The 22,392-nt window shown below is 32.8% G+C and overlaps 1 protein-coding gene across 1 annotated transcript; it reads left to right on the top strand.

Moving 5' to 3' along the window:
* Window positions 1-1,552: 1,552 nt before the first annotated feature.
* On the top strand, window positions 1,553-19,076 carry LOC107629715 (structural maintenance of chromosomes protein 6B). Its single transcript, XM_016332581.3, has 28 exons — window positions 1,553-1,895; window positions 2,158-2,263; window positions 3,401-3,534; window positions 4,468-4,523; window positions 4,968-5,054; window positions 5,128-5,448; window positions 6,313-6,432; window positions 6,526-6,660; window positions 7,207-7,283; window positions 7,369-7,444; window positions 8,057-8,131; window positions 8,290-8,394; window positions 8,961-9,130; window positions 9,246-9,348; window positions 10,484-10,596; window positions 11,774-11,975; window positions 12,975-13,106; window positions 13,828-13,942; window positions 14,044-14,129; window positions 14,214-14,309; window positions 15,964-16,109; window positions 16,218-16,320; window positions 16,994-17,073; window positions 17,188-17,266; window positions 17,595-17,652; window positions 18,316-18,413; window positions 18,525-18,619; window positions 18,729-19,076. The coding sequence occupies exons 1-28, from the start codon at window positions 1,715-1,717 to the stop codon at window positions 18,784-18,786; spliced, it is 3,207 nt and encodes a 1,068-aa protein (XP_016188067.1). The 5' UTR covers window positions 1,553-1,714; the 3' UTR covers window positions 18,787-19,076.
* Window positions 19,077-22,392: the final 3,316 nt, after the last annotated feature.

Genomic DNA, 22,392 nt, shown 5'->3' with positions numbered 1-22,392 from the left:
ACTTTTATTTCGGAGGTTTTGCAGAAATTAGAGAAAGTGTTCATGACATTCTGCACTTAAGATTTTCTAGCTTTACAAAATAAAAATAAATCATCGGCAAACATTAAGGGTGTGTGTGGTTGGAGGAATTATAAAATAATTCCTAGGAATTTTAAGATGGGAATATCATATTCTCATATTTGGTTCAAAGTTTGAAAAGCTATTCCTAAGCAAGTTTGATTTCAGGAAATCAAAATATCATCATTTCAATTCCCATCTTCCCTTTGGGTATCTTTGATTCTCATGAGAATAGAATTTTTGTAACAATGTAGTACTTGAACCACACACACCCTTAGTGATGATCTTGGGCCTCCTTTTGAGACTGCTGCTAACACCCAAATCCCACCCTTAACTTGACTAGAAATATAAGAAACAAGATATTCTATGCAAAGAACAAATAAAATAGAGAGATATAAGATCATCTTATCTGAAATCTCTTTGGAAGGTAAAATTATCTAATTTACTGACATTTTAGAAAATGGACAAAAAACAAATTTTTACACACTCCATCATAACCCTAATGATAAAACTCGGAAACCCAAAGCTATTGAGAGTATGCAAAAAATTTCCAATCCACTATGTTATAGGCCCTTTTCAAATTAATCTTAAAAGTAAGAGTACTTTTTTGAGATTTAGTTTGTTTTATAAAATACAAGATTTCTTGTGCAACAATGACGTTATTAGGAGTACTTCGACTTGAAATAAAGTCTTGCCATAAAGGGCTAAATTTCAGATAAAAAAAGACACATCCTGTTTACAAGAATTTTTATAAAAAATAGTGATACTGTGATAGCCTTATAAATAACATTGTTTGAGACTAATTAGTTAAAAATTTTTCGTCAAGAATGGAGTGTCAAAATAATTATTACTTATACTGATTATTAAGCATTATTATTTGCTTCAAATTGTCATTTTTATCGATTGTTTTAGGGATGAGATCAATCAAACTGAAGAAAAAAAAACACACACACACACACACAAATAAACTAAAGAAAAATTGAGATGTAATAGGCCAAGTTCAGCAAAATAATTTATGTATAAGACAGTATACACCATACTAAGAATGTTAGGTAAAAAATATACTTATGGGGATAAAAAGTATTATTAGACTAATTTCTGAGACTTAAATAACTTACTTATCTATTCTTTTATTTTATCTATCGATATTTTATCTTTTATTATATAAAAATAATACTAAAAAAATAAACAAATTTTTTTTCTTAAAATGTCTTTTATTATAATATATAGCTTATAAATATATATTCTTTTGCCATTTCGAATATTCGAATTCAAATCTTTTGATTAAAATATTAAATATTTATTATTATAACTATTATACATATTTAATTTATAAAAAAAGTATATTAATAGAAAGTAGAAACTGCCTATTAATTGTAGGGTTTAAAATTAGAGGGCTAAATTGGTCATTACTCATTAAATGTTTAATCAATTAATCCTTTTATTTCTCTTTTACCTGCGTGACATCACAGCTTGCTTCACACGTCTTCACTCCAGTGGCACAATTGTAAATTACCATTTCGCGCCATTAATCCATTCGTTTCTTGACTTTTTTTTTTCTCAATCGTGTTCGGTTTCTTTCAATTCGGACTCACTTCACCCCTGCTCTCTCTCTGTGCTAGGGTTAGGGCTCAAAGACAGCGAATATTATTCCAGAATGGAAGAAGGGATGGGAGAATCCACGACTAGGGTTTGCCCTTCTAATCTTCGGTATGAGCAGCAACCGCAGCACACTGCGGGTACCATCAAGAAGATTCGACTGGAGAACTTCATGTGCCATGAAAACTTCGAGATGGAGTTCGTAAACGCCGTCAATTTCGTACTTGGTCAAAACGGAAGTCAGTTTGTGTTTTCCTTTTGTTTCTTTCCTTGGATTAGTTTTTGTTTGTTATTGCTTTTGATGGTTTCACAATATTCCTTCGGAAACATAGTTTGGCGAAATTTACGTGCTTTATTATGTATCTTTGAGTTTTCTTTTAGTGACATTTTTAGGAGCAAGTGGTTGGGAATTCTATGTAGTCAAACAGTGGATATAATTATTTGCAATTGTTGTGTAACGAGTTATTGTTGTTTGTTTGGTTTTGGTATTACTATTTCCAGGTGGTAAGAGTGCCATCCTAACAGCATTGTGTGTTGCATTTGGTAGTCGAGCTAAAAAGACCGATAGGGCAAACCATTTGAAGGATCTCATTAAAAAGGGTTGCAGGTAGATGTGACAAACTATTTCTCTCTATTACTTTTACTAGGTGGTGTCAGTGAGGGCTGCTAGCGGTGCAATGCCAATTTTTTTTTTTACTTATCCTGGGGCTTTCAAATGAATATGGTATCCGAAATCAATAATTTAGTTTTAGAGGGAGCTTTGGATTGGAGTTCGAAAGGGATTTTCAAGAACGTTTTCCTCCTTACCCAGAGAATGGGAGGCAAAACAAAAGTACAGAAAATATGGAAACAACCTAAAAGGATCAATATTCCGGATGCTGCTATCCAATGTAGAAGATAAAACCAACTTAAGAAATTGGGTTATCCTAGTGATAATCAACATTTTCTGTATTTATAGTTATTTGCATCTGCTGGGCGAAAAAAATTCTAAAGAAGCTTATGCTATGGCTAGAACAGGATATCTTGTTTCTGTAGCCTGCCCTTTGTCAAGTATGGGTGGACATAGTTTGGTTTGATAACAAGTACTAAACTAAACTACCCTAAACCAGGTTACAAGTTTAGAGATTTTGAACCAAACTAATCTTAGAAATCCCTGATCAGGCACTGAACCAGATTGAAATCTGGTGAACTGGCTTTAAACCAGTTAACAGTTCAGTTCGTCATTTGGCTTATACACACAACCAAAACCAAACATGATTCAAACTGAATGTATAAGTGAAGGTCCATTCCAAAATTATAGATCTCCAATGTGCACTTAAATGAAGTTGAACATGAACATGGGAGCTTTCATAGTCCTTCCCTTTTATGTTGTTTATTCAGACGAAATTTAACTCGCTCTTGTGGTGGATGTTTCGGTGGCAGTGGCATGAGAACTTTTTGATTCTTTCTATTATTCTCTGTCTGTCTTATCCTTGAGGTTCCAAGGAATAAGGGAAAGTAGTAACTAGTAACGCATAACGTAAAACAACAGGTTCGCATTTTGAAGCCATTTCAATAAACCGGTTTTTCTAACAAGGTTTCAATTTGTTTGGTTATGGCTTATTTGGTGAACTAATTTGTTTTATTTCATTCAAAGAAATAACTTTTCAACTTAACAGCTCAATACAATGTCTGGGAGATTTGTTAATGTAATTTGCGAATGTCATTTCTTTACGTAGTTCTTTATTTTATTGTTTCTTTGTAGCAATGCTGTCATCCATGTTGAAATTCAAAATGAAGGAGAAGATGCGTTTAAGCCTGAAATATATGGTGACGTTATCATTGTTGAACGTAGGATATCCGTATCTGCAAACTCCATTATATTAAAAGATCACCAAGGTGTGTTTCATGTTTTTTTAACATTTTGTTTGTTAGGTATGAAAACCATTCACGTGCCTAGCTAACAACATTCTAAGCTTTTGGTAGAAATGTTTTCATGACATAGTATTAGATCTTCTAAAAGGGTCTAGAGTTTGATCCTTGTTGCCCTTATTTTGCTAAATAAAAATCGAATTTTAGCACAACGTAAAATGGGCCTGTGTTTTCTCCTCGCCTTAAAACCAAAAATAGGATTTTGTGTTAGAGGTTGTGTTAGATATGGAAATTATTTATATGCTTGTATCTAATAGTTTAAGCTTTTGGGAGAGATGGTTTGTTACTACGTAACATATGTACAACTCTTTTGGATAATAGAATAGTTTTATGACATTTGCTTTACTAGTTAAAACACTGAAATTGTGGAATGGAGTGTCTATGAATTCTTTATACTTTGGTACTTCCCATCACTCTTTAGTATAATCTTACGGCCAAGATCACTGTTGGGCTTGGGTACACAGATGAGTCGGTTCTAAAGGGTGTCTGAAGAGATATTTAACAAATTCTTGTTATTGCATTTTAACTTGCGTAAAAAATGACGATAGTTGAATTTGCTTCCAATCATGTTTCCATATTAAGATAATTATTTTTGTAATTTGAATTTGATATAAACATTTTATTTATGGGTGTACCGTGTATGTCATTTTTTTTTTTAAATTTTATTTTTTAAATTCCCGCCATTTTCTAATTGAACTTTTCTTTTAATTTTTGTTGGTCATGATTTGTAGTCTTATTCATTTTTGAGAATTTAACTAATTCAATATGATTCAGCATGGTTTTAATAGTTGTGAATTTAGTGTTGCAGTCATTAGCAACCTTTTGGAAAAACCTTTCTACAAATGGTTGTCAATGATGCTATAATTCATTATTGTGATCTATATCCTGATCTTTTGACAGGAAAGAGAGTGGGCCATCGGATAGCGGATCTCCGGGAAATGGTTGAGCATTTTAATGTAAGATTTCTCATTTATTATAGAGGTTTTTCAAATATAGTATCTCTTATTGCTGGAAGGTCCGAGGTCTCAGTATTTTGGGCGAAGAAAACTATCTTGGATTTCCACTTTGTTGCTGTGTTCTAATGACTATAGCATAGTAAATTCATGATAGTATCAATGCTGCTATATATGGTTTCTATATTTTCTTTAAGTCGGTGGTTATGTGGACGGTGGAAGAACTAAACTACTCGTGACTTTAGTAATTAATTAATAATGATAATTTTGTTTGGAATTTCTTTAATTGAGTTCATTGGATGATGTCTCTGCTGTATATATTTTAAAATGTAAGGGTTCCTGTTACTTTGTTGACATACTAGCTAAAATTTCTTAAACATTGGTGTGGTGTTGTTCCCCCCTCCAACATTGAAGTTTTCTCAATGATTCAATCTTCTTATTTTTCAGATTGATGTGGATAATCCGTGTGTAATTATGAGTCAAGACAAAAGCAGAGAATTTTTGCATTCTGGGAACGATAAAGATAAATTTAAGGTTATCACTGCATTTTGATATAATGTTTTTTAATATGCTTACGCAAAATCTGTGCTCATACTTTATCTAATAGTTTTTTTACAAGGCCACACTCCTACAGCAAGTCAATGATCTCTTGGAAAACATTTCTAAAGAAATAGGTGTCGCACATGGCATAGTTAAAGACTTAGAGGGTTCAATAAAGCCTGTTGAGAAGGAGCTTAAGGAGCTGCAAGACAAAATCAAAGCTATGGAACATATTGAACAAATGTCTGTAGACATTCAAAAGTTAAAGAAGAAACTTGCATGGTCTTGGGTTTATGATGTGGATAAGAATCTTCAGGCACAAAGTGCAAAGATAGATAAGCTAAAGAACCGGATACCTGCCTGCCAAGCTAAGATTGATCAACAATTGGTATGTAAGCTTATATGTTTGTCTCCTAGTGACGTTTTGATTTGCCAATTAATATAATTTGGAGTTGTGTTTGTGGTTCAAGAATAATACATTCTAATTTTGTACTGTATTTCAAATGTGAAGGAAGTTATGTATGGTAGACAATGAAAACTAGGGTATTTCATTGGGTTTGTCTTCATAATTCTGAGGCTTGCCAGAACTGGTAGTACCCTTCAGAATGGTGGCTAAACTCTGGATTGTTTCAAATGGTAAATTGTGAGTGCATTATGGGAATGAATTCAAAGAATGTTCTAGTCTTGCTATATTTATGATTAGTTACAGTATTGTAACTAAGCATTTCTAGTAAAAAGCTATTTGTGAAATAGCTTTTTGCCACAATCATGATTGAGAAAGTTAACGTGAAATTCCATTATGAAGCATTGTATATACGAGTCTATGTTTATGATAAACCCTTACTTTTTAGTTCTCATTTTTGCTTGAATGTGTTAGTCTTGCTCCTTTGTTTGCGTATAAATAATTAAATACTTATTTTGGAGGATTCCTTATTCTTCCCCATGTTGCACTGGGACCTTTTTTTCTCTAAAAAAAACTTTACTCACTTTTCTATAGTAGTAGTTAATATGTCTTCATGATGCAACTGCTTTTAAACTCCCATGATGTTTGAGTGGCAGAGTACAAATCATTCTTCCTTATTTTGGTCTTTCAGCCAATTTGAGGTCACTGCAGATATTTTTCTTGTATGTCAGCTAGGAAGATGTTTTTGTTCTTCAGCTAGCAATGATTTGGAGAATTTACTGGCATTTTGTTGTTTTTATTCCTTCTAGTTAATTTAAAATTAGATTGGGATTTTAATTCCTTTTGCAGAATGATATTGAAAGATTGAAGGAAGGCATCTCTGAGAAGAAGGACGTAATTGCAATTATGATGGAAGAGTATACACAACTTAATCAAATTATTGCTGATCAAAATCAGCCTTTGTCCTTGGTATGTTGGAAGTGGGATACTTTCTTTTTTTTCTATGTCTATTTTATGTTGTAGTAGGTATCATGTCTATTTTATGCATCTCCCCAATTTTAGGCTAGAAAAGAAGCTCTTGAACTTGAGCATGACTGCAATTCCAAAACTAGCAAAGTACAGAAGATGTTACAGCGACTTAAAAAACTTGAACAAGAAGTGCAGGATCTTCATGAGCAGCATGTGAAAAATACTCAGGTATCCATGTTTATGGATATAATGATAGTTAATTGTTTCTTGATGTTTTTTCAATTTTATTTTCTCAAGTTGTAAAATATGCTTATTTTATTCACCTAGTGGAACATTTTTTTGGTTCAGTAAATCACTGATTCTTTTGGAATTCATTTTAACTTCTTGAAACTAAATTTTGGATACAAGAGTTCCTAGAATGAGTATCTGTATTTTTCTAAAAGATGAGGTCTTCCTGTGATTTTGTTTACTTGAATGATCAAAAAAATTATGCTGTATTTTCAGTTAGTGCATTGTTGAAGGATTCTTGAATGTTTTCAACTCAAACAACTTGTTAGTTACTCCTTCTCTTCCCCAGCCCCCCGCCCCTCTTTTTTTTTCAATGCTCATACATGTATCTATAATGTTTTGTGTGCTCCGTTTTTCTTTGGTTGTGTGTGCTGTTTTCTGATCATTCATGTCATCAATTTGAAATGACTAATTGTTGATTACAGTGCCATGACATCCCTTTTTTTTTTGTAATCACCAATTCTATTGTTTATCATAATAATGCAGGCTGAAAAATCTGACTTGGAGGAGAAACTTAAGGGTCTCCAACATGAGGTTCATGCTGCTGAGCTAGACTGGGGAAGGTTAAGCTTTAATTGTGATATTTCATATTTGTGTTTTACCTGGATTTGAGGAACTTTTCTCCCTTATAATTTGTTATTGATCCAGGTTAAAGGAGGAAGAGACTAAGTTAATGAACAACATAAATTTGCAAAATGAAGAAATTAAGACAATTGTTTATAAGGTGTGGTGATTTTGAACACTTTTCATCTATGGTTGTGATTCATCTGTTATTGATGTTTACAAGCTAAGATTATTTGTTCCAAATATGCTATTCTTGGGTTGGTTGTCTTGTAAACAAATTTTTATTTGTGGTTTCCCTTTTGTTTAATTTGATGAAATTTTGAAAATTGTTACAGTTTCTTCCCCATAAAATGCAAAATGAATGGAGAAAAAGTATCTCAGACTCCTTTATAAAAGGGGGATATAAGAAACTATGAAAATCACATAGGGATCAAGTATCCTACCTCCATTTTATTGCAGAGAGATAGAGGGAGATGTGAATCATAGGATTTTGTCAACATTTACTTTTTAATTACCACTAGATGTCCTTTTGTTCCAAAGTCTTGTGATAAATGCAATATTTATTTGTATATGGGAACTATTGATACGTTCTAGATTTAAAAGTTCAAATTTTGACGACTAATTGCTGAAAATGTTCATGATATTTCTGAGTTTTTGCTTATGCAAATTGTCATAGTTTATTATTCATTTGACAGGTCTTCTGTTCTTTAATTTCTCTTTTTTTTAAAGCTTTGCATGTCACTTTTTGGTAAAACATGTGTGCTTTTTCTAGATCCAAGATCATGAAAACAATTGTAATGAAATCTCCAAGCAAATCCGCGACTATGAACAGAAACAAGGCAATAAGGTATGACACATCCTGTGTTTGCTGAGGCTCGAATTAACAATGAAGGTTTTCATTTGTTTGTTCATCCTGTGTATGTTCAAGATAGATCTAACATACTAAAAAGCATAGCAATTTATATTAAAATTTACTGACTTTGACAATGTTATTTTTGGAAACAGATTGCAGGTTTTGGAGGACAAAGAGTAATACATCTGATATATTTAGTTGAGAAAAATCATCAAAGGTTTAAGATGCCACCGATTGGTCCAATTGGTGTCCATTTGGTAATACAGTTTGTGATGCTTTCTTGTTATCTGTTAGACACTGTTCATCTTGTATTTGTAGGCTTGTGTTGTGCATTTTGACGCTTGAGGGGTTAAATCAAATTGTTTATCAGCCATTGTCATTCCTCCTTAAAAGAAGACATTAACGACTATGCTTTGATAATTATATAATATAATATTTTTAACTGATCTGAAGTTTTCTATATCAAATCTTATTTAGGATGGCTTAATTGTGGGATTTATTTGTTGGATATACAAAGGAATAAGATAGCTCTGTTCACCAGATTGTTCTCTTGGTTTTCTTGCTGTTAGCAGGAATCCTGTTCTAATAACTGCCTTTTCTTCTAATGTTTCACTTACTAAGTTACTAGGCTTCGCTAGTTAAATTGTCATGGGTGTGAGATCCTTTCCCTTAACACCTTCTATCCCTGACTTTTTCTGTTGATCTAATCACATATCAAGTTTAAATCCTAGCTTTGTCAGTTTAACTGCATTAGGAAATTACTTGACTGTCCCACTAACCATACCAAATTATTATTACACGGTCTTGATTTATGGTTTAACAGAATTTACTTGATGCTAAAAAATGGGCTGCTACTGTTGAACATGCCATCGGGGGATTGCTCAATTCCTTTATAGTAACTGATCATAAGGATTTTCTTCTTCTGAAACAATTGGCGAAGGAAGCAAACTATAGGAACCTTCAAATTATTATTTATGATTTTTCAATACCGAGGTAACTTAATTGCTTCTTGTCTGTTAGCATGCTCTGTTGCTCTTTTTTGTTTATATAAGTCTGGTTTCTCGTGTGATCTTGTGTCTAACTGCGATCATGTCTGCTTTTGGTGTAGGTTAAAAATACCACAGCACATGCTTCCTGAGACAAATCATCCATCAACACTTTCCCTTTTACAATCTGAGAACGACACTGTGATTAATGTCTTAGTGGATCTAGTAATTAACAAAATCCTTGCTTGTGCTTTAGTTAGTATCTTAATGTTTTCTTTTTGCTGAAGAACCTTTTCAAGATCATGTTTTCCTTCTTCTTTTCCCCAATTTATCAAAACCTGATGGGATTTTTTGTCCCTCTAGCTATTAATCAATAACTATCAACTTTGATGTTGGGTCCTGAGGGATCAATACCTGAAAAAGAGCTCCACATTGGTGGAGCAACACTGAAAAAGAGTGTTATAAGGCAGCCGGCCAAACTGAAAGGGCTACCTGCGGAGGGTTTTGATCACCAGTGGCCAAGTAAAATGCCACTGGGTGAATTGCCATAGAGTGGAGCTGTTGGGATGCTTTGTTATGAGTTTCGAGATGGTCAATACTTAAAAAAGGATCCCATGTCGAGTGGAAGGTGAAAAAAAAAGGGGGGGGGGGGTTGTCAAGACTTGAAAAAAGAGTCTTATAAGGCCTTGGGCTCTCCCATCATAATTGCTAGTGTATGGTAATGGTTCTGCCATGGTCTTGTAACTCATACATTTCATAACTTTTTCCATTTTCCTCCAGCTCTTAATCAATCACTATTAGCTTTGATTATTCTAGGATATTAATTTGTAATTTGATTTGTTCTCAAATTGTTTTATATCTGTTCCATTATGGAATTCTTTGCTCGACATTTCCATTTAGTGCTGGGTTTGGCCCCGGTCCATAGACCTGTGTCTATTGGCTAGCTTTTGGAGTAGAAAAGATGCTAAATTCTTGTCACCATTCTATGCAACTATTTGTCATATTTGGTAGGAGCAGAGTTCTTGTCTCTTGTGTTCATTTATGTGGATGAGCAGCTCCTTTAGATGATTACAGGTGCTTAGCTTGTAGTTGGTAGAGCCAATGGTATTTTTATATGGGGTTTCTTTGAAAGAAATGTTGGCAGATCACGTTGCTTAATTCATATTTTCTATTTTATTTGGTCGGGGTTTCTTATCATCCTAACTTTTTTTACCTTACTGATTTTTTTTCTTTTTAACAATATCAATTAGTCATTTTGTCTGCTAATCTAGTGATTGCTTTTGTCACTCTCAGTAGAAACAAAACCACAAATAAGAATGTCTCTTCCCTGTCTTTTATAATGTTTTTATTGCCTTGCTAGGGAAATGTTGAGAGACAAGTACTCGTGAAGGATTATGATACTGGCAAAGTGGTTGCTTTTAATCAAAAGCCTCGGAATCTGAAAGAGATCTACACAGCAGATGGCAAGAAAATGTAAGTCCAGTGCTACTTTATATTGCCATCCCTGCATCCCATCTTCACATAATGTTTTATAACTGCAAACAGATAATTTGTTATTGCCAGAGATCCATCCTAAATGTCACACCTTTTACCAAGTTACACAGTAATGTCAAATATCACGAAGTTCCTGTTTTTCACTGTCAGGATTATTAGTTACTTTGGAGCTAGTTGTTATAAAGGTAAATGGGATTAGTTAGGTGTTGTTGATCATTTTGAGAATTGAGTCTTGGAGTGGACCTCATTTTTCCAGACGGTATTGGGGTTTGTTTTCACCCGAATTCTGGGGTTCGTGGTACTTACCAATTCAATAAACATTCCTTTTCGACATTTGATTATTTGAACATTTCTGGTCTTGTCTAGTGACTGGACTAGATAACAAGTAGAATTGGTTTAAATAGTAGTGCTAGACTTGTAATGGGATTATGTAGAAAGTTAATGAAAGTTTCCCTTTCTTGATTTATATGTCTGTAATTCTCCATCTTAGTGATAGTGTTATTCTTTCTCAATTACATACTATGATGTACTGGCATACAAACACATTGATTTCAAATTTTTGCTAGTCACAGACATAACTTGATATTTTATTCACATTGAACTGCAAACTAACAATTTCAATTTTTTTATGTTCTTTTTAAACATACAAAGCATTTTAGATAATTTGTTTTAATAATCAATAATACATAATCTTCTAAAAAAATATATGCTAAAGATAAGATTGGACATAAGGTTTTATTAATCAACGAACATAAGGTTGGACATACTAACATGTGGTCATGTATAAGTGAGTCCCGCCATGTTTTTCTAATATTTCGTTCCGACATAGTTACACACATATGTTGTATTAGTGTTAAAGTGTCTGTAATCTGTCTAACATGTGGACATAGCAACTCAACAAAGTGTTTTTGCTTCATAAATTGCATACACACTTCCATACATTCACTATAATTCCAACCGGACTAATAATTCTGTTTACATGTACATTTGGATACCAACTGCTATTTATTCACCCCATTTCCAACTTATTTTTATTGATTTGCTGCATTTTGTTTTGTAATGGAACATGGCTCACGCTTTTTGAAATTTCTACTATATGCTCATGTCTTGAATCCCTAAATTTGGAACTGTGCTGTCTGAAATAAGTTATCTTTAGGTTTTGTCGAGGTGGTGTGGAGACTACTCTTCCACTAAAGGGGAAGGGACCCGGCCGTTTATGTAGTTCTTTTGAAGATCATATTAAGGATCTTCGAAGTAAGGCATCTGATGAACAAAATGCAGCTAATGAGGGTAAAAGTAGAAAACGACAGGCAGAGATCAAACTTCGGGAACTAGAATCAAATCTTACATCTGTAAAGGCAAGACATTGCATATATTTTGTACTATTGTTGTCTTTTTTATTTTATTTTTGCCTCCAAAATATTTATGCATAGCTACATTGTTCTTTGCTATATTTTATGTTGGTTTCATTTATTTGTTGGATGTCCACTTTTTTTTTTTTTATTAATTTCTCACGGTATCCCCAAGTCTGACAGGCCAATGATTAATCTGTCATGGATCTGAGTTTCATTTAAGGGTTTGTCACTGACCAATTGTTTGTTGCATGTACAAGGCGGGATTTAGACTTCCCGACACTTCTTTAAGCGGACGAGTGAATTAACCACATGAACCAACCCAAGTTGACTATGCTAAATGTCCCACTTTGAACAACTATTAGGTCAAAATGCATCTTTTTTTATATAGACAACGGAAAAGGTTCTTTTAAATGCATCTTTTTTTATATAGACAACGGAAAAGGTTCTTTCAATATCCAGCATTTGGTTGGTTCAAGTTGTTTGATATTTGTTTTCCTTATGCAAAGTAATAGAGAACTAAAAAAACAGTGAATGAAGTAAAGAGAAGAGAGGAGAAATTACTCTTAATTGTATATTATGAATCTGAAGTCCTCAATTGAGTGACTTACCTGTTTAGACACAAGAGAGTGGTACCTTGTTGGGGAAGCTACTCTAAGGGTAGTTTGGACCTTTCATTGTTAAGTTAGCTACAGCTGTCATCTTAGCTGTTCTTTATTATGTTGTTATCAAGAGAACAACATAATCTAGTAACTGATGAGAAAGCAGAAATCCCTGGTTCTTACAAGCCTAAAGGGAACATGTCTTCATAATAGTAGCATCGCTTATTTAGATCTTATTAAATGTATATGATATTTAAAAACGAAATGCTAAAAGTAGTTTTATAATGCCTTGAGAAAAATAATCACCGACTTATATTTGCTTCATTTCAATATATCCTGTCGCTACTGGTCCATGCTTCATCTGTTACCTTATATTTTAATTTGTTTTTTTTTTTTCTTTCAGAGGCATTGTGAAAATGTTGGACGAAGTTTATCTTCTAAGAAGCTAGCTTTGGAGGAGGCAATGCATCAGCATGCTGCTGAAAATAGCTCAATTCCTTCCTCATCTGTTGAGGAGCTTGATGTAGAAATCACAGTATGTTTACTATTATCCATCTTTTAACAATGAAATTCTACTTGTTCTAAGTAGTGTTAACAGTTGGGGAAGGCATACTCGTTACTGGAAGGTTTAGTGCAGACTCAAGCCTCTTGCTCTTGCCCTATTAGTCTGTTAATAAGAAGGAACAGGGGAAAAAAAACTGTTAAAAAACCCAAGAGATGCACAGGCCAAGGCCCTCTGATGATATTATTATTAGCAAATAACCAATTTATTATGTATGAGAGCATACTCAACCCTATCGCGCAAATAAGGAAAGAACTGAGTTGTTGAGGATATTTGATTATTTGTGTCATTGCCTTAAAATTTTGCTGAAAGTGTTGAACATATGAATATCTCAGAGAATGAGGGTGTTGGAATAAATTATTAAAAATACTGATAAATCAACTTGTGAAACTGATAAATATGGCAAGACATCAAAACCATACAATTATATTATCTAAACTAGAATTAGATTGTGTAAAATGTTCATCTTGTTACATTATGTTTTTTTTTGTGCCTTGCACTTGTTTAACTTGTTCTTAATGCACAATTTGATCTTGTTGTATAATGTTTATAATTTTAAACAATTCTTTATTCTATTTCAACACTAGCAAGTTCCAGGGTGGAAAAGGAAAACAAAAGAAGAGAATGGTTTAGTGCTTGATTTGGTGTTTTTGTTTCCAAGTTCAAACAATATTTCGTTTATAATAAACACTAGGAATTCAAGAAGAAATTAGAAGAAGAACAAATATTGTTGGAAGCCCTTCGACAAAGGAAGGATGAAGCATCGGGCAAAGCAAAGGATCTTAAAGTAAAATTTGACAAGCTCCGTGGTATGAATTGTAATAATTGTTTCTTTTATGTGAGTCAGTTATGCTGTTTAAAGTGATAAGATGTTATATGGATAATACTCTTTAAAACATGGCAAATGTAGGGTCAGCAGAGGACAAATTTACTGCGATTGAAAAGGCTGGGAGTCAATGTAGGAAAATTGAAAGTGAACTGGAGTCGGCTGAACAGGTATACATTTTTACTGTTCTTTATTATTGTTTAAAAATTTTGATAATATCTTCATTTGTTTCTTTTTTCCTAAACAAATTTAAGGGAAAGGCTCACTATGAAAATCTCATGGAAAACAAGGTCCTACCTGCTATTAAGAAGGCCGAGGAAGAATATCAGGAGCTTACAAAAATGCGTGAGGTGCATTCTGATTTAGATTTGTAATGCATATCTGTTTCATATTATTTATTTGCCTATATCTTTTTCCTTTGAAAGCATGCAAGTATGTGGATGATGAAGTGGACCATGAATAATAAGATTTTAGCTAGACATAAGCTAACTATTCGAAGAATCAGTTAAAAAATCTCTTGTATCTCCCATAATATAGATAACTTTTCTGCTGGAAGCTGTTAGGCAAGATGATGACCCTTTATTTTTGTTTCTCCATCTTACTTGGAGTTTGTATGGCTTTCTATTTTGAGAAAGTTTTTGACATCAGGAAACCTGAGGATCCATAAGTTTTTGTAGTGAGGTGGTCTTGCATATGTGATAATGAAATCGAGGAGCCATTGATTAGTTCAGAGTGAACTCAGATTTATAGCTATACATAAAGAGTCAACCAAATAACAATAAAAATCCAATTAAGATAAATAGCATTGTTCATACTGCATGATGGTATATTCAAAAAAAATCTTGTACAGCATCAAAAGACGGAGAAGAGAATTATTTCAATGCAAAAGAGAAAGCTAGTCCCATTGTATATTCGACTAGGTGTTAGAAATTACGAATGCATCTTGTAATTTCTTTATTACATCTTATAATATTTTAAATAATCTCATGATACTAAATATTATGATCTCTTTGACCCCATTTGGTAACTATTTTAGGACAGAAAGACACTATTAGACACTATTTAGGGAAGGAGATAGATATAAAGTCTCTGTTCTCAGTTATTCCTTCTCTACTAGCTTTCAACAATCTCAACACAAGGAAACAACCTTGAGAAACCCAATGGACTAATGCCTTGAAGGAGGCTAAGAAAATCCCATGAACTTGTTCAAGGAGAAGAATAAGGTTGTATGCTTGACGTTAATACTTTTCACCATCGCAATAAAAAGGTTCATTTTTAACGGTGCTTTACTAAAAGAAAAAATTGGACGAGTAAACACTCTCGAGAAACTCAATAGACAAAACCCCTGAGAGTCTAGGAAAGCAAACATGTTACATAAAACTTAAGCAGGGAGAGATCTGGCATGATACTTTACACTGCTATGAGATGCAACCTGTGAAGGACATTCTTTTTTTCCTTTTTCTAATAAAATGAATTCATCATGATGAAGAGAAAGAATTAAAGGAGTCAAAATGCTGGACAAAAACATAGATTAGAAAAAACGAGAGATCAATGTAAAAACTACTCCAATATCTCAACATATCAAATCCAAAGGACTTTATCATCCTTATAAGAACCTGTATTGTGGATAGAGGAAAGGTAAATCCATCTTATGTTTCCATCCATGAGCATTTATCCTCAGGCTTCTTGTCCTCTATGGATTAGTTTCTTTATATCATGAAGTGTAAGACATGATCCTTTTCTTTCTAACTTTTGGAAAATTTTGCTTGTATTTTTGCTCCCATTAGTAAATCATAATTCCTTAGTACTTTTCAAAAGCTAGATTGTGTTTGAATTGAAACTTTATCGTGCTTATTACTCTCATGGATGTACACTTGTGAAGAAATCTGCTATCTGAGGTGCTGTGGGTCCTTATGCATTGGGATTACACCATGAACATCATATCATAAAGCAATATTGTAGTACCTACATGTTAGTGATACTATCATTCATTGAAACGTGCAGGAATATGCTAAGAAGGCTTCCATAATTTGCCCCGAGTATGAAATCAATGATTGTGATTCATTAGAAGGTTGTGATATGAAAACCCCAGATCAAATCAGTGCTGAATTAAAAGAACTAAATCAGAAAGTTGAGCATGAGTGCCGAAGGCATGTTGTAATCATTCTTCCCCATGTTATCGTTTTACAGCCGAGCAGAAGCTTCTGGCAAGATCTTTTTATTTTTTCTTTCTTAATCTTTTCTTGTTCCCTCTGTAGGCACTCTGAACCAATTGCTGATCTTAGGATGCTTTATGAGAAAAAACAACGCAAGATTATGAAGAGGCAGAAAGTGTACAAAGCTCTTCGACAAAAGTTGGATGTATGTGCTTTTTCCCTCTTTGTTAACTTAGTTGACAATGTAATATCTTCATTTGTCGACTTTAGTTCTTGAAATTATTCTTTTCTAAAGTTGGATATCTGATTTCAACATAGTGGTAGTATCCAGGGACGGATCTATGTGTCAAGTTTTGGGGGCAAGTGGCCCACTAATATTTAGAAATTTCTTGAGCAGTACATGATAATGATATTTATTTTTTCCCATTATATAATTAAATTTGACCCCATTATATTAAATTATTATGAAAATTATTTATTATCATATTATATAATCTGATAGTCAATTGTTCATCTATTGGGAGCTTGTTTGCCATATCTGGAATAGAGCTTTAATAGCCTTGAGCATGGGTTTGATTGTTGTTTAGACATTGGAACTGGGCAAATAGTTCTATGACATGGATCAAACATGGAATTTTGTCGTTGTCTTTATTATTATTATTATTTCGGTGAAATTCTATGTATCTGTGCATTAATGATAAGTTACAATTAACTTTTTGCAATCTTTGTTTTTCATTTGACACTTATTATCTGTGGTGACTTTATGATTTAAAGTCTTTCATGTAGGAATGATTTTAATATTTTATTGCATGCATCTTTCTGGTGACTTTGCTATTTAACATCTTTCATAGAGGAATAAGTTGTGTGTTTCATGGCAGGCATGCCAGAGAGCCTTAGAGATACGAGGGAAGAAGTTTAAGAGCAATGCAACTCGCCTGAAGCAGCAGCTTTCTTGGAAGTATAAATTCTTTAACCATACATCATCTTTGTTTCCATGACTTTTCTTTCCACTGCTTCAAGGCATTGTTTGTTATATTTTAACTTGGGCTTCTTGATTCTTCCTCATTATCAGGTTTAATGATCATCTGAGGAAGAAAGGGATCAGCGGACTTATTAAAGTTAATTATGAGGAGAAAACCTTATCTATTGAGGTAAAGTCTGTGTAATATTTTACTACATTCATTTGATTTGTTATACCTTCCTTTACTCCGGTTTCAACAAATTTATGTATGGGTAAACACTAATTGGGCCCTATCAATTTTTGTTTCATACAAATTAGTTTCTTACAAAAAGAAACCGACAAATAGATTCCTGATCTTTTAAAATGTTATAGAAATTAGTCCTTAATGAAAAAAATAAGACGACATTAATTTCTTATCTATTAATTTTTGAAACAATTTATTCATCTTTGGTTTGTACCACTGAAATTTGTTTCTTGGATTTCTGATTTTGTGAAGTTCTTGATTCTTTTGGTTATAGGTTCAAATGCCTCAAGATGCATCTAACAGAGCTGTTCGAGACACCAGGGGGCTTTCAGGTTAGTTGTGTAGGGTCATGATGATTATGCTACAATTGTAGGGTAAATATCTGTTCCATTTTATTATGGACCCCCAATATTAGGATTGCTAGTAATTCCCATTCCCCAAGTAGTGTTACCCCATGAGAATATTTTACTTGTACAGAGAGTAGTGAGAGTGGACTTTTGTCAAAGGGGATTTAATTGTAATTGAGTCAATTGGAGATTTGGGATGGGTTTTGTAACTAACATGAGAGAGAATTTTCAAGGTGGAATGAAGGTGAGGGTAGGGGAGAGATATTGTGAGGAATATCTCAAAATTGGAATCGGTGCTTGGGAAAGCGGCTGGGTCTTTTTAACACCTACCACCTTTATTAGTAATACAAACACGTATTCCTCATCATATTTCCATGTTTCCATCATCTGATACCATGTTCCTAAGTCCTAACAAATTTTGTCCTCCATTCAAAAAGTAGAGGCAGATTGGAAAATGAACAGTTTATCCATAGATTTGTACCTACTACCTACAGTATTATATCTTTTTGTTCAGGAATAAAGGTTAAATATATGTCTACATATAGATACTTGTTACAGTTACATTGTATTTCACATAACGGCAGTGCTTTACACGATGTCTCATTATTAATTTGTGCATGTTTTTATTATCTATTTGCTTATAATTAGGTGGGGAGCGTTCTTTTTCAACTTTGTGCTTTGCATTAGCTCTCCATGAAATGTCAGAATCCCCCTTCAGAGCAATGGACGAATTCGATGTCTTTATGGTATGGATATAGTCTCATCGTTTAGTTACTATTATTATCTCCTTGTATGCTCTAAAATTTAATCGTATTTAGTTCTATATGTTGAATTCGGAATCTGGATTCGGTCTTCAGGATGCAGTAAGCCGAAAAATCAGCTTGGAGACACTGGTTGATTTTTGTGTGGCACAAGGATCCCAATGGCTATTCATCACCCCCCATGATACCAGGTAGTGTTAGGTGTTGTACTTTATAAATATATTGATTGTTGAGCAAAATAAATTAAGCACTCTCAACCTTCTTATGTGTCTAATCTTGTTTGATTAATTAATTGTGCAGCACGGTGAAGCCAGGACCTAAGGTAAAGAAGATGCAAATGCTAGCCCCTCGCTCTTGATCGGTCTAGATGTGCTTGCATTGGATGAAAATGTATATTTTGATTGGAAATCTCACTTATGTGTGAACATCTTGTTCCCAATTCGGGAAATGTTTAATTTTATTATGCTTGGTGTTATATTTTGAATGGTAATTTTAATTATGCAATGTATATAATGAAAGGGTTACGGATAATATGGGAGTGAGAGACTTTTTCACTAAAGCTATTAGGTGTTTATTTTGATATAATGTACTGAGATTATGAAAATGTGGATATATGAGAAAATGATATCCGGACTATATTATGAAAAATCATTAGATGTTCTACTTATCATTGATATATTAATTAATTACAAGTCATTAATGAGTGTTTATAACAAAGTCATTTTAGCGATTGTAACAAATTAATTGAAGAGTAAATTTTCTTGTTTACTCTTGGAACATCTAATAATGTCTCCAGTATTATGTGTATCATTGTTTATTTTTATTTGTTTTTAAAAATATATTATTTTTACACTAAAATGCTTTTATTATAAAAAGACTTGCTTTTAATTCCCAAAATATCTTTTATCACTTTGTAAAAATACAACATATTGTATTAGTTAAATATTGATTGTCTTTTAGAAAAAATATTAATAAAATACTGATTTTCTTGTTAAAATCAAATTAATTAAAAATAAACTAAGATGTCAAATGAATTCATGTGTAAATTATGGCAAAAGTATATAATATGCACTGATTGTTTCTAGTAACAAATTAATAGAAATTTTTTTTTTTTGAAGAAACTAACAAAATTAACAGTTAACGGCTTACATTATCTACTCCTTAACTACTTGAAAAAAAATGAAATAAAACAAGTGCTTTGATGAAAGGGTCAGGTTGGGTTTTTGCTGTCAGCAATTTAATTTTTATGAAATCTTCGTTAGATAATATTGTAGGATTCAATTGAAATATTGTAAACAGTCATAAAATAAAGTGTTTGGTTTGTTAGTTGGTAGGACGAAAGACCCGTGGACCGTGGTAGAGAGAAAACAATAAAATGCTTGAGATATTTAGTTAAATTTGATTAAGTAAAAAAAGTTTGGTCATTGAACATTTCTGATATTTTTGTTTTGTAAAAACGTTTTATGCTTAGATGGGGATACCTTTTCTTTTCCTCAAGTAAAAAACTATAAGTAAGCACCATTGAGTTTGTTTTTAATTCCCTAAAATCTGCAATTCAAGCTTTTTTATGAATAGGTAACTGTTATTGTTTGAATGTGCTGTCCTGATGGATACAAAAATTTCATACCTACTACGTTGCAATCTGTCTAATAAAAAATTGAGAATAGTAGACTAGTAGTTGGTGTGATAGTTTTTATTTAGATCTCAATGCAAAATAGTTTTACATTGCTATTATGGAGTAGATATTATTATTCTTCTAATTTATAATGCTACTATTTTATTATATACTATTCTCAAATTTGCAGAATGAAAATAATTTCTTGTAACATAAAAAGTAAAATACTAAAAATAGATGATAATTTACAAAACTTTTATAAATAATTGAAATTAGTTGAAACTGGAGACTGAAACTTAATATTATGTTTGGTAATCAGAAATTAAAATTAAAATTTTAGTTATAGAATACAAAATTTCGGTCTTTTTAATATTTTTAAAAAATAAAAATAGATGAGATTGAAATTTTTTTGGATAGAGACTAAATTTAGAGAGGGGAGAGAGAAGGAGAAAGAAAGAGAGCCTACCATTGCAGCGTTTGCTTGACAAATAGTGTAGCCCAAACCATTCCTCTTGGTTCTTGTACATTGCATTTGAAGTGCAAGAATTTTTCTATTTGTTTATGAAAAAAGTTGGAAAAGATAAAAGAAAAAAGAAAAAAAAGTATTTAAGTAATTTTGTTTATTTATATATGTTATTTTTAAATTAAAAAGGATACTGAAATATAATTTAGTCTTGTATATTTTGTATTGAATATAATATAAAAATTTAATTTAATATTTATTTTTTAATTTCTGTCAGAAAAATAACTATTTGTATCCATAAATTTTATAAATGTTAATAAAAGTATCCGTCAAATAAAGAAACTAATGTACCAATCAAAAATGGATTCTATATGATAAAGGCACTCAAATTCTATATTTTTGTTCACTTTTTAATAAAATTCTCAAATTAACCCAACCTTTTTATCTTTAAACTCAACTCCGCCACCATCTCTTCTTAAAATCTCAAACTTTAACATCTCTCCATTACTATCACTTTTTTTATTCTCTGTTACTCAACTATTGTCATCACCACCGCCACCATCTTTTCACGCCAACAATAACGATGACAATAACGGCGACAAGGCCTCTAGGTAATCCACTTGTTCCCACACATTGCTGCCACCTCCGACGACACCCACCTCAAGCCCTGCAGCGGCCCCTCAAGTCCGCGCATAGATTACTTCTACCTCGGCACGATGATGAGTTCAAAGCCACCAGATTCAAGCTCCAGTAGCACTATCGGAACTTTGATGGTGCTGCCGTACCGGAAATTGAGTGACCTACCGAAACTGAAACCAATGCCTCCCCTGTCCTGCCATAATTTTCGGCCATGACAGAGTGAAGAAGACAAGGACAAAAAGTATAAGGAGAATCAAGATGAAGAAGAAAAATAGTTCTTTTCTCTGAGAGTCTCTTCTGATAACAAGAATGTCCTCTTTCTCCTGTTATAATTTTTGGAACTAAAGATTCAAGTTCTTGTTCATTGAAGGTTTTTTCTTTGGAGAAACTCGGATGCAGAAGCTTAACTTCAAGAATCTCATCTCATTCTCATTCTTGTTCCTCTCTTGACACCCCATCAGAACCCAATTTCTGAGTCGCAATCGCCGTCTACTTTTTGTTCTTCGTCTTCTTCTCCTAAGACTATAGAGGAGTTGAGAATAGAGAAGGTAGTTAAGGTGGTGGTAAATGAGGGATATGAAAATTTGAGATTTGGAAAAGAATAGATGGTGGTGGAGTTGAGGTTGAAGATAAAAGGTGAGGATAATTTAAAAATTTTATTAAAAATTCAACAAAAATGTAGGATTTGGATATTTTTGTCGTATGGAACCCATCTTTAATGGGTTCAACGTTAATTTTCTTCTTTGATCAGTACTTTTGTCAGCGTTTATAAAATTCATAGATACAAGTGGTTGTTTTTTCATTTATATTTTTTAATCTTAATCCCTTTTTTAAACACGGGCTTAGTTTTGTATTATAAGAGTATTATTCATACCTTGACCCACAACTTAGTCAGGCCCAAAATGAGTAAAACTCAATCAACACTTTACAGATATTAGTATTCAAATTTTTATTACTATTTACCCGACCTTATAAGAGGTCGGATATAGCGACATAGGTCTAGCCCTACTTATCTAAATAAGTTACTAAGTCCTAAGATATTTCTTATTAATCTAGAAGGGAGATCTCAACAACCTCCCTAACAAAAGAGAACGGTTAGCTATCATCAAAGGTGGAACTACTCCAAAAGGCGGTTATTGATTCTACATATATACCTATAAATATCCTGACATCCTCAGGTATAATTCGAATCCAATTTATTAAAAATCTGCCTAAAACCCATGCTAACTAATAGTCCTGCTACACAT

The sequence above is a fragment of the Arachis ipaensis genome, chromosome B3, assembly GCF_059453495.1.
Source record: "Arachis ipaensis isolate K30076 ecotype BB chromosome B3, ASM5945349v1, whole genome shotgun sequence".
In the NCBI taxonomy this organism is placed as follows: Eukaryota; Viridiplantae; Streptophyta; class Magnoliopsida; order Fabales; family Fabaceae; genus Arachis; species Arachis ipaensis.
This window is presented reverse-complemented; position numbering and strand designations above follow the sequence as displayed.

Bases quoted from the DNA above. Each gene is read 5' to 3' on its own strand.
- LOC107629715 (XM_016332581.3), top strand. From the start codon at position 1,715: ATGGAAGAAGGGATGGGAGAATCCACGACTAGGGTTTGCCCTTCTAAT. The intron at 8,132-8,289 runs GTATGACACATC...TTTTGGAAACAG, and splicing joins AACAGAAACAAGGCAATAAG to ATTGCAGGTTTTGGAGGACA. The intron at 13,943-14,043 runs GTATGAATTGTA...TGGCAAATGTAG, and splicing joins AAAATTTGACAAGCTCCGTG to GGTCAGCAGAGGACAAATTT.